The sequence below is a fragment of the Sapajus apella genome, unplaced genomic scaffold (genome assembly GCF_009761245.1).
Source record: "Sapajus apella isolate SASKATOON/1434 unplaced genomic scaffold, GSC_monkey_1.0 scaffold28, whole genome shotgun sequence".
NCBI lineage: Eukaryota > Metazoa > Chordata > Mammalia > Primates > Cebidae > Sapajus > Sapajus apella.
Window position 1 is genome coordinate 16,033,365 of NW_022436968.1, and position 13,160 is coordinate 16,046,524.

Below are 13,160 nucleotides of genomic sequence, written 5' to 3' on the forward strand. Positions count from 1 at the left end.
AGCTCTACTTGCTCATCCTGTCCTTGTACCACTGCAATTCACTTTATTCCCCTTTCAACCCTTCAATTTGTCACCTCTTCACTCCATTAAAAACATTATTTTAAGCTACCTACTGGTTGACAAATGAAATGGTATATTTTCAGTCTTCATCCTGCTTAATCTTTCTGCAGAATTCATTTGACCCACTTACCCACTCTCACTTCCGTTGGTGTTTTTCTAAAAGAACAGATTTATTGAGGTATAATTTACATAGCATAAAACTCACCTATTTTACAGTGCAGTGATTTTTTGTGTATTTATAGAGTCATGCAACCATCATAGCACTCCAGTTTTAGTATATGTCTATCATCTCCAGAAGAGCACTGGTATACATTTTTAGTCAGTCCTGGCTCCCACCCCCAACCTCAGGCAAGCACTGATCTGCTTTCTGTCTCTCTGGGTTTGCCTTTTCTGGATATTTTGCATAAGCAGAATCATCCTGTCCACTTCTTTGTCTATTCCTTCTCCTTTTTCCTAATTCACTTTTCTTTTTTGTTCTTAAAGTGTGGTGGGTCATAGAGTTCTTACCCATGCCCTCTCTTTTGCACATTGTACCCACTTCTACAAAAATCACATTCCCGCCTATGGTTTCTTCCCCAATAACTCAAAAGTGGTTTCTCAGCCCCAACTCTCCTGAGCTCCAAACCAATGCATTCAGTTAGCTATGTATCCTGTAGGCTTCTCCAACTCAGTAAAATACAGCTGGTGTCTTTTCCTCAAATATGCTTTTCCTTCTGTATTTTGTCATTGGGTTAATGACTCCACCATCCTTTCAGAAATCCTATGTAGAAGCTTCAGTGTCTTTTTCAATTGCTTTCTCAATGAGCATTTATTTTGTACTAGGTACTATGCTTCTCATTCCTGATCTTACTTAATCTTTATAACACCCTGTGTTTTAGTTATTATGATCCCCATTTTGTAAATATGGGAAACTGAGGCTCTGAGGGGTGAGGTATGCAAGATGAAGTAGTTAGCAAACATCAAAGCTGAAGTTTAATCCCCAATTATTTCCCTTTTGTTTTTCCTATTTCAAAGGCCATGCTCTCCCACATCTGTTTATTGAGCCAACCTAAGAGATTTCTGAACTCCCCTTTCTCTGCATTTGCACCATCCCTTCCTTGGTTCAGGCTGTCGTCGTCTCTTACCTGGCTTAATGATGTCATCTTCTGCCTGCTCCATCTGCCTCCTATATTTCCCCCTTCACACTCCCCTTCTTTTTGCAGCCAACACAAAAGTCATTCGAAGGCAAATCTGATCACATTACCTCCTGAAATTCAGGTAATTTGACAAGTATAATAAAGCAAGTTGCAAATAACTTTTACCAAAAATGAATAAAATCTTAGTTTTTCATTAATTCACTTAAATCAGCTAGTACAGAGTCAAAGGAATTTCTATAATAACATGGTTCTCATTTGCATTCAAGGAGGCTTTTTTGAGCCATTGAAAAAGAAGGATAAATTAAAGTTTATGTTTTGAGAATTGCACATAACAGACTGCCCATAATATTGACACCTAGCCTATAATGGATGACCCTGTGAAACCCTGATGACTGTCATGCTGATTCCGAGTCATCTATTGGTGGTTTCAACCTAATGAGAATGTATCTCAATTATGTTGGTTATAGTAGGAAATAAGTTGAAGCCTGCTGGCCAGCTTTAAGCCAGCATGGTTATCCCTCTGTCTCTTTCTTGCCATTTAGTTCGTGCAACCTGTACTTCACCCACGCTAAGATCATGTATTGTCCTCTGAACCAGCAAGTGTCTTCACAGCTAGTGTTTCCCACTTTTACACAAGTTATTCCTCCCATCTAGGGTGCCCTTCAATGCCTTCTCACCCTGGACAATTCAAGACACAAATCAAATGTCACTTCATTTGGGAAGCTCTTCCCTATTTACTGTATATAGGGTTGGTGGTCTCTCCTCAGTGTGCCCATAATATTGTCTGTATATGTGTCTTTGTGTTGTAATAATTTAATTATGGTTCTCTTTAGAGAGCCAACTTTGAGTACCCCAAAAAATAAATAGTTAATGATTACTGGGGCATCTTAGAAGTTTCCATGGAGAAAGTAGCATTTTAACTGCTTATGAATGATAAATAGGAGAAGAAAATTGAAGAAAGATCATTCTGGGCTGAGGGAGCAAGCATCAGCAAAACAGAGGCATGTATAAATGGAATATGGAAATGAGGAGAGAGCTTCTGTTTCTGAGGGCTATTTGTAGGCTCTCCTATCAAGTTCAGTTAAATTAAGAAAAATGTTAAAATCTTTAAAATCTAGTGACTAACCGTTGCCTGAAATTTCTTACCCTGTTTAGATTGCTCTTGGTAGTTACAAGCTATTTAAGTCTGGTTCCGTCAGCCATTAGTATTATTGAAAATATAAACAAACTGGCATCAGATAATTTATACTATTTCTACATCATCCAATTATATATTAATCTGTAGGTCTACAGAAACATTTGATTGTATATAAACTCTGCTCAAGAAGAGTAATTTAAAATAATCTAATATTTCTTACATTGGTTAGCAAATGAGAAAATATAATTCCAGGGAGGCACAGTAATGTACCTTAATAAGATTAGCTCCTGGAGGCAGTTTAATATTAATAGTTTGGCAGAGAATTAGTAATTATTTGTACTCTTTTATTCTGATTTATTGCTGACTAGAAGTAAATTGTGATTTACTAATTACTAATAATCTTTCACTGACTTATAGTTCTTAGTGATTTGTATTGTCTGATTCTACGTACGTATCTTTCTTCTGAATTATGAAATGTGGCTTTAAATGAAACCACACTGGTCTTTGGCATGTGTTGTCCCAAATTGAAAAACATACAAACACAGAATTTATAAATACAATTTTGGATTCAATAAGTAGTTTTTATGCTAATAAACTTGTCAGCTCAGTTTTCTACCCAATGGTAGTCCTATCGGTCAACAATCGAAATTGATTTTTTAAATATTTTTTCAATAAGTTAAAAATATTCAATAATTATTTAAAGAATTCTGAAAATGGGCTGGGGTTGGTGGCTCATGCCCATAACCCCAGCACTTTGAGAGGCTAAGACAAAAGGATCTCTTGAGCCCAGGAGTTGGAGATCACCTTGGGCAACATAGCAAGACCTCGTCTCTACAAAGAGAAAAAAAAATTAGTCAGGCCTGGTGCCAAGTGCCTGTAGTCTGTAGTTCTTAACTATTAATACTTGGAGGATGAGGAGAGAGGATCGCTTGACCCCAAGAGTTTGAGGCTACAGTGAGCTATGATCGTGCCACTGCACTCCAGCCTGGGTGACAGAGCAAAGAACCTTATCTCTAAAACTAAATAAATAAATAAAATGTTTAAAAATAAAAAAGTTAGAAAATGTAGTTTTAGTTTTTATATAGACTTTTATTGGAATCTACTGTCCTTTTTCTTTAAAAACGTGTTTAAGTGTTCTTAACTCTCTTTTTCTTTTTTAGGTAGACATGCAGTTTCAGAGCTTAAAAGAATTTTATGAAACTGAAATCCCTCAGAAAGAGCAGGATGATGCTAAATCCAAGCATTGTTCTGACTCGGCTGAGAAGCGGTGGCAGCTATTTTTAAAGAAGAGTTTTTTAACAGAAGATCTAGGACTTGAGTTCCTTAATTTAATAAATATGGTAAGAATGGCATTAAATGGATCACACCTTCTGCAAGGATTACTTACCAAAGTCAAATAATAAACTCAAAGGTTCAGCTGTCTATTAATCAGCAGTTTTCTCCTAGGAAGTTCTCTTTAACTTCATTCAACCTAGACCGGTCCTGAAGCCCAACATTTAAATGCTTGCTTAGACTAGAACCTTGGCTGGTTTATAACAGGAAGGCTGTTTTAACTACTAAGAAAAAAGAGTGACTGTAATCCAAATGCAACATTGTTATTATTACATAGAGTCCTCAGAAGTCCACCCAAAAGTTCTGTGTTATTTTGGAAGCATACGACAAGGTCCTTTCAAAATTTCTAGGGGCTGAAGACAACTTCTAAGATGAATCTTGTTTGGAAGAGTTTCTTACCATAGCAGACGTTTCTGTAGTGAAGGTCCATTGCATTTAGAAATACATCCTAACCTTTAGCTGTCTGAGTTATATCTGTAAAATATTCTAGAATGCTTATATCCACCCATGACCCATATACAATTCCCTATAGGATACTTAAAAGATGGTTAGTTCACTTCTCTTTCAGTACCTCAAGAATTTTACCAACGAAACTGCTCATTTCATTGTTGGAGAATGCCAGCTGTTAGAAAAAATTTTTTATGTTAAATAAATCTGTTTCCATATCTACTCCTGACCTTCTCTAGCTACACAGGGACAAAAAGTATTCATATTTCATTTCTCTCATACATGAAAGTCCTTTCAACATTAAAAACAGTTGCTATATCTGAGTTATTTTTCTGTAGCACTAAAAATCCTTTTCTATCATTTATGAAGGAGCTTCATTCTTCTTTCTATGCTTGATCCCCCCTTCTCAGAATTTTCTATGGTTTGTCAGGATCGTTCACTAAATGTAACCAAAAAGTGAAGTACAGGTGCAGCACAGAGTACAATAAACTGGACATTATTATTTGCTAATGAGACCTAAAATTATGCTAACATTTTTAGCAGTAGTATCACTTTGCTGGTTCATATTAAGTTTGTGATAGAACAAAACTCTCATAATATTTTTATTTCAGCTTCTGTCAAACCAGGTCTCTCTCATATCATACCTATGTCAACCATTTACTTTTTTTATACAAATGTGGGCCTTTATATTTTTTCTTATTTAATTTCATTTTGTTAGTCTTCACACATGATCCCATCTTGCTAAATTAATTTGAACCTATCTACTATATTAGCCATCTCTCTTGGGTTTAATTCTGTAGCTATAACAGGTCAGCTTTCTATGGCAGCAATTAGTTCTTAAATCCAAATGCCTAAAGGGCAGACTGACATTCCAGTTCACAAAGCAGTCTATTGATTAACTAGTTTTCAAAATAATCATGAATGCTCCCAATAGTACTTAATTCAGCTACTACTTCATATTCTTTGTGTTAAGTCTATAATGGGAGACTTTCTCAAATAAACTGCTTAAAAGAAGGTTTACCTACCTAGTATCCTATCAATGATATAGACATAATTTGACATAAATTAGGTTGGCTTTTAGTGACCAAGGCATTCTTTCCACAATGCTCACAAAGTGCTTGATAAGTAATGAACTTATTGCAATGATTTCCAGTCTGAAGCTTACCAATCTGTAAATTGCGTAGTCCATCCTTTCCTCCTTTTGAAAATCAGGGCATTTTCTGTTCTGTAATTTTATGGCCCTTCTAGTTTCTATAGATTTTTCAAAGATAACTGACAGCTGCAATTTTCTCAGTACCTGGGATATGATTAATCCCAGTCTGGAGCCTGAATTCATTTGGAAGATTTAGGTTCTAACTACCCTCATCTACTTTGAGCTACAATTTTCTCCTTATCTTGTTTTAACTTTTATTGTTTGAAGACCATTCTTGTTAAACGTACATGGAAATAAAATATGTATTAGCTAATTCTAATTTATCTAACACGATCCTTAAGCATTAAAGAAAACTTGCTAAGCAATTTGCCTATGTATCTATGTAATTTAGGTCTTTACTGCAACAAAAAGAAAACATCGAATTATTTTTTGTTTAGAACATTTAGAACATGTATTATCTGTATGTCTATCTCTTTGTCTTTCTCTCACACTTTTATGTGGTTCAATCAATCTTTTTCTATCTGTTAATTATGTATGTTTCTGATTTACCTAAGTAATTCAAATACTTTCAAACTGCATAGTTTTGTCTATCTTTTTATGACTAACTACATTTCAGAGATTTTAGTTCTGAAATCTATAGTTGCTACTTTTATATATTAGAGTTGAATTACTGATGAAATTCTGTTTCTTGTCTGCCCTTTTTCCATCTTTCCAGTACTTTCTTGAACCATATGAATCCTAGGCACTTAAAGTGCTTGCCAGCTAACTACAACATTTGGATCTGGAGCGATTAGTTTCTTTCTTTCTCTCTCTTTCTCTCTATCACCCCCCCATCTTTCTTTTTTGAAATGGAGTCTCTCTTTGTCACCCAGGCTGGAGTGTGGTAGCACAATCTCAGCTCCCTTCAACCTCCAACTCCCAGGTTCAAGCAATTCTTGTGCCTCAGTCTCCCAAGTAGCTGGAATTATAGGTGCCTGCCACCACACCTGGCTAATATTTGTATTTTTAGTAGAGACACGGTTTCACAATGTTGGCCAGGCTGGTCTCGAACTCCTGACCTCAAGTGATCTGCCCTCCTCGGCCTCCCGAAAGTGTTGGGAATACAAGCGTAAACCACAGCACACAGCCAAGCTGGAGCAGTTTTTATTGTCTAATTTTTCCCTTGGTTTTCAGTCATGTAGACCTGTCTCTTGGCAGGACTAGTGAATATTTATCAAGCCAGACATTATATATAAAAATTTGGAGGACCGGCAGATGGTGTTTTCTTCCTCTAGAAAGAGTCACCCTTCTTTCTCTAGGCAGGCATTGTTGGGCAATCACTCAAGCCAATCAGAAGCTGGTAGAGTTGTGTTTGCAGTGTAGTCCTGTCCCCTCAGACTCCCAGAGTTCGGTATTGAGAGCTAGATGCTTTCTCTGAGGTCTCTGTCCCTGGCAGGTCATAAACCCCAATCTTTTTTGGGTAGTCTGCTGAAAAACTCCACTCTGCTTTTCAGAGGCCTTTGCTTAGGTTTTTTAATCCACTGCCCCATATAGCACCAGTATTTTGTCAGCGTCTTTTTTGTGCTTAAAGCCCTCCAAGTGTCTGCCACAATCTCTATGCGCAGACGTTCTCTGCTCCAGGCAAGTCTCCATTATTGGCCTCCTGTCTGCAAAGAATCGGAAATTGCCCCTGGGATGATAGGTGAGCTGGCCACTGTCAGGTTCTTCCCTCTCTGGAGTCAGCATCTCGTCTCTCATTCTGGCTGCCAGAGCAGCTCTCTGCTTCCTTCAAATGGACGCCTTCTGCATTTTAGCCAGCGTTCTGCCAATGGCTGCCCCATTCTGCCCAGAAGTCCTTTGTTACTTATTTAGAATGTTCTAGATTGTACAGTCAGATTTTCGTTTTTAAGGATCTGCAGCAATAACTCATTCCAAATTACATTTTGTATCTATATCTAAATAAACTTAGGTTATCATAATATTCAATGCCCACTTAGATCTCCCAGAAATAGCGTATATTTTACTACTGTGCTTTGGTAATCTTTTATCTTGATGCCATAACCATGATCGCTGTACCCCAAGGCCTTTTCCACTATCATATGATAAATATGTTCCTCGTTATTGATAAAATTAAAGCCCGTGTGATAATGAAATATATTGGTCAGCAGCATTTGGAGAGATGAAATTGTTGGTAAAGTAAGTAAAACAATTTTTTCCATTCTCATCATAAGTTTTGGACCATTAGGCTTTTAAACAAACATTATTGTTGAATCATGGTGACCAGTTTGCTCGTTAAGAAGGCAGAGGCCAGCTGGTATATTCAGTTGAGTGTTCTGCTCTTTATTGGGTTGTTGTGGCTCATATTTTCAAGCCAGAAATTTTTCAGTTCATCTAACAATCGTTAAGATCAGAGAAACTGATTCAGGCCCAAATTCTGGCAGACATCTTGATGAACATGCCAGCTTATTAATTTATAATGGTCAATACCAAGAATGCTATCTGGGATACAGCCTTCCTCTTATCAAGGTATCTGGAAAACAAAGACATCAGAAAACCATTCATGGTGCATGAATATAAACAAAAAAATGAACACTTTAGTGGCCTATTTAGATTGGAATATGGCAAAAATTTTCCATGTCCTACACAGAAGTAAAATGAGTACTGTGTTTACTAATTAGACCTCAGGAAAATTATTCCATCTTTTTGAGTGCCCAAAATATTCATCTGCCAATACATAATCACTTTTTGCAGATCCTACTAGCTAGACATCTACGAATCCTGCTACCGCCCTCCTTTCTCTAGACCTCACTCAGACCACCGTATCCTTCTGATTAAAGTTGTCATTGGCGTGCTGCAGTTTCAAAATTTATATTAAATTATATAATACATTACATTCTGATTATTTCTTTAAAATATGTGAAATATAACTATAATATAAAAGTATAATTTGGGATGGATTCTACTGTAGTTGTCTAATATCTTTCATAATTTATTATGTATCATTAATAATGAGGGAATATATAATTTTCTTACTAGATTCTTATGTTCATGGGGAAATCTCATTAAGGACCTACACATATATATTTTTGGAATGAATTGCTTTGGAATGAATTATACTTTGTAATGTATAAAATAATATAAAAATATGTGTGCATTATCAATATCATTTAAAATAATTTCAAAATAAAATGGCCTATCTAAAATATCCTGTTAAATATTTATGATACTGTCAATTACTATCATTGAGATGATAGAAATTTGAAGATTTATTGAGAAAGGCTGGCTACTAAAGAAAAAAAAACATAATAACTGTTTTGCCAAGTGAATGTTCCTGTGCATTTTAAAAATGTTTCTATAGAAATAAAGCATGCGTAGCCTTACTCTTTGCTCCAATTATCATTTTACCTCTAATTGAACTTCCCCTTGTTTAAAACCGTTGTTTAAAAGATTTCAAACCAGTCAGGCAGAACACGTGAAAGCTGGGAAGTGAAATCTTTGATTTTAGATACTGTGCTTCCGGCGCATGATGTAGTTCGGAATACAGAGATACAGACACATTTCAGTTCTCACAAAATGGAGGAACTTGAGAAACTGCAAAGGACATTTAAAATAATTGTAACAATGGGATAATTTAAAGAAAAAAAAACCAGCAGTCTAGAACAATCCACCCCTCCTATTCCTCAATACTGATATTTTGACATATTCTAATGAATGTGTTAAAATAAAAGATGGAGTATACGGTACTTAAAATGTGTATAAGTATACTTATACACAGTTTTTAAATCTTGTTTTCAAAAATTCTGGATCCCCTGCTCATTAAATCATCTTTCAAACCCCAGGAAATAACCAGACCCTAGGTAGGAATTCAAAATTCAAACATCTCTTGGGTCTTGAAGAACTTGGGACCTTATGTCTAAGCACAGTATATGGGTTTCACGAGCTGAACTGTGCCTCTGTGCAGGGTGTTCAGACTTGTCTGGATATTAGAACTGTGCTCTGCTTTGGGTGTAATAAAGAATTTGCCTCATAAAATAGTTATATACAACAAAAAGCTGTATGTCTTGGGAAAGGAAAGCTTTTATATGAATTATTAACTTAACAGGCAAAAGAGAACGACATGTTAAATATGAAAAATGAAGTGTACATCATGAAGAACACCATGGAAACCCAGAAAGCGGAAAGGGAAGGACTTAGCCTCCTGCGGCTGGCATGGCAGCTTAAAGCCACAGAAAGCAAGCCTGTAAAACAGCAGTGGGTGGCATTCAAAGAGCAGCTTAAAAAGGTGAGGCAAGGAATGATGGAATGTGAAAAGGAATGAAATTCGGACACGGGCTAACACAAGCGAACCTTGAAAACACTAGCTAAGTGAAATAAGCCAAACGCAAAAGGATAAGCATTGTATGATTCCACTAAGATGAGGTCCCTGTAGTCAAACTCATAGAGGCAGAAAGCAGAATGTAGGTTGCCAGGGGCTTGGGGAGACAGGGAGGGAATAGGGAGTTGTTTAATGGGAACAGAGTTTCTGTTTGGGATGATGAACGAGTTCTGGAGATGGATGGTGGTGATGGTTATTGTACAATCATGTGAACGTGTTAAATATCATGCCTCTGAACTGTACACCCAAAATGATAAACATGGTGACTTTTGTTTTGTATATTTTACCAAAATAAAACCAGAAAAGATAACAGAAACCAAGGGGCTGTACTTTTACTCCTTGGTGGTTTAGAACCCTGAGCATACGCCACACCGTGAATGTTTTCATGGTAGTTGAAAAGTTTGATCACACTGTATCATTACTAGAAGGATCACATTTGCTGGAGATGTCAAAGAAAACTCATGCATAACTGTCCAATGTTTCTTTCAGACTACTCACAACTTAAAACTTCTTCAGGAAGTACTTATGCCTGTGTCTGCACTTGACCTTGGAGGGAGCCTCAAGTCCGTTTTAGACCTACAACAGAAATGGAATGACATGAAGCCTCAGTTCCAGGTGAAGAAATGTATTGCTGGGTTTGGGTGAATGGAAAAAATATTTAAAACTGTTTCATTGCAGTTTACCTAATTAATTGTAATAGGCTGGCAAATTTCTTTTTAAACAAAAGTATTGCTTGTCTGAAAAATTTCTTTTTAAACAAAAGTATTGCTTGTCTGAAAATCCACTGTAGAGACACATTTTTCTTACTATTTTCCTGCATTCTTTTGAATTTGATGATATACCAACATTCAGGCTACAAAATGTTCTAAATAGATTTTTATCTTAGATTTTGAAAATTCACATGGCTAATTAAACTACTAATACATTTATCCTATATGTTCACACCAACTCTTTTTCTGGGGAGTACAGAGGTGTTTTAAATTGAGACATCTCAGAACAAGGATGGGCAAACTTGGATCCAGAGCCTTTACTGCCCTGGGTGACCACTGTTATGTCACTGTCTCCACCCACCAGCACCCCAGGCTCCTACCTCACCCTAGGAATTTTGCTGTGCTCTCCATGCCTCACAAAGCCTCAGGATGTGAGCGATAAAATGATGAGTCATGTTCCTGGCCCCTGACTGCTTAACATAGTCCCTATTTCCCTACCTCCTGCCTCTCCAAAACATGACACAACTGCCAAAAATTGCCCTCTGCCAGTCACATTATACTTCTGCCTGGATTCTTATGCTTTGCTGCAGAATTTAAATACTCTTGTTTTTAGCTGTGACTACTTCATAAATGTGGACTTTTAAGAATCCCAGAATTAGAAGATTAAAGACTCCTTTAGGGAATATCTAATTTTAGGTTCCTTTAAGGCAAAACCAATGTAAGATATAACTACCGTGCCCACTACACACAAACACACCCACCCTTGTAACCCACAGCAAACTCTTTAAAACTCTCAGCAAATGTGACTGACCTACATTAGGTTCTTTAATACACCTTGTGTTATCTGCTTACATGCATTTTGCTTGTGTGCACGTTTGCATGTACATGTAAGTTCCTTTAAATCAGTATCATCGCCACACTTATTTAGCCCTGTCACTGTGATGCACATATATTTGAGCCCAAATGCTTGATTTAAACTTGAAGACCCTTTTTAGGTCACTCTTCTGAAAATTATGTTTTTAGTCTAAATCATTTCCATTACTTTTACATTTCATACAAAAGATCTACTCTTAAAACTATAGCAGCATTCTCTCTCTTTCTCTCTCTCTCTCTCTCTCTCTCTCTCTCTCTCGTCTCTCTCCTGTCTCATTTTGAGACAGAGTCTTACTCTTGCCCAGGCTGGAGTGCAGTGGTACAATTCTGACTTGCTGCAGCCTCCGCCTCCCAGGTTCAAGTAATTCTCATGTCTCATCCTCTGGGGTAGCTGGGATTACAGGTGTGCACTACCATACCAGGCTAATTGTTGTATTTTTAGTAGAGACAGGGTTTTGCCATGTGGGCCAGGCTGGTCTTGAACTCCTGACCTCAGGTGGTCCACCCTCCTTGGCCTCCAAAAGTGCTGGGATTACAGGCATGAGCCACCACGCCTGGCCTATAGTAGCATTCTCTTTAAAGTAGGCCCCCTTTGCAAATTCTATTCCAGAATCTGCATTCCTATAAGGGATATCTGAGCAATGCTGGGTAAAAAGGAAGGCAGTTTATCCCTCCCTACATGTGATGGCTATTTGTGGCTCATGGGATGACTGCTTTTGAAGCAACGTATCTCCTGTGCTATTCAGCTGGTGGTTCATTCTGATCATTCTTTTATCACAGAGCACAAGTTATTCCCCTGATATATTTTTACACTCATCTTCTCATGGTGTTTTTACTATACCACTGGATTCTAGTCTGTATTAAATATCAGAGATAATCATGGGGCTGCATAAAATATCTAAAATACATTTACTTAACAGATGAATAGAGTGTTCGGTGTGCCACAGAAATACATGACTTTGTTTTTCCACCTAGCTTTGAAACATTTTTGCATTGTTCATGTTATTTTTTGTAAATTTCTGAGATGAATTTGGAAAAATGTATCTCTATCATCCAGCACAATGCTCAAATTTTTTGGAGGGTGGGGGCACTCGTAATAAGTATGTGTTAAGAAATGAAAGAGTGATGCATTGTTTAGACCTTCATATTGTCTATTGTAAAGTAAAAAGATTCTTTAAAAGCTAGATTTTATTTTTATTGCTTTCAATGTTTTAGCAATTGAATGATGAGGTTCATTACATTATGAAAGAATCAGAGGAGTTAACTGGCAAAGGAGCCCCTGTAAAAGAGAAGTCTCAGCAACTGAAGGACCTTATTCACCTCCATCAGAAACAGAGAGAGAGAATCCAGGATTACGAGGATGTCCTGTACAAGGTGGTCCAGTTCCATCAAGTCAAGGAAGAGGTAAGGCTTAGAAGGGATGTCTGAAAAATCCTGAGTTTTAAACTATGTGACTAAAAATGAGTTATTATATAATAAATAAAGGCCAAATTGTGTCTTCTAAGAAGGTCACACAATCTGGCCCCTAACTTTTCTCTCACTATGTTCCTATTCTCCCATTTGTTCCAGCCATACTGAGCTCTTTGTTCCTCAGAGATGGTGCACACATACTAACTCCGAGCCTGCACTCTCAGGCTGCCATTATTTGACAAGTCTTTCTCCTCCCTCTTATCTAAATCCTGTACCTCCTTCCAACAATCCTACTTCACTTGGAGTGATTTCTCTCTCTTCAAAAATCCTAGAGCACATTGTTTATTCCACATATCTTGCATTTTAGTATCTTGATTCTTAATTACTTTAATAGAACTGACATCATTAGTGGTTCAATTTCACCACCATTGGATTTGCAGCATTCTAACACTTATTTGACTAACACCAACAATTTATAGATGGGCTTGGCAGCATTTTGACCAGCTAACAAAATGTGCTATAGAAATTAAGATTTAAAAAATCTGTC

General features: G+C 37.0%; 1 protein-coding gene and 1 long non-coding RNA gene across 9 annotated transcripts in view; one reads left to right on the top strand and one right to left on the bottom strand.

The window, feature by feature from the left end:
• Positions 1 to 10,195, bottom strand: part of LOC116561094 — a 39,573-nt gene extending 29,378 nt beyond the window's left edge. For both annotated transcript variants that reach the window (XR_004273285.1, XR_004273286.1), the window contains exon 1: positions 10,119 to 10,195. This is a non-coding gene — a long non-coding RNA (uncharacterized LOC116561094). The remainder of the gene's footprint in view (positions 1 to 10,118) is intronic.
• The window catches only part of CCDC141 (coiled-coil domain containing 141), a 219,532-nt gene that overhangs the window by 152,190 nt on the left and 54,182 nt on the right, over positions 1 to 13,160 (top strand). For 6 of the 7 annotated variants that reach the window (XM_032292805.1, XM_032292807.1, XM_032292811.1 and 3 more), the window contains 4 exons: positions 3,495 to 3,674; positions 9,348 to 9,527; positions 10,110 to 10,235; positions 12,419 to 12,607. In XM_032292805.1, the coding sequence (XP_032148696.1) occupies positions 3,495 to 3,674; positions 9,348 to 9,527; positions 10,110 to 10,235; positions 12,419 to 12,607 (675 nt within the window). The remainder of the gene's footprint in view (positions 1 to 3,494; positions 3,675 to 9,347; positions 9,528 to 10,109; positions 10,236 to 12,418; positions 12,608 to 13,160) is intronic. The other variant, XM_032292810.1, reaches the window with a different exon arrangement.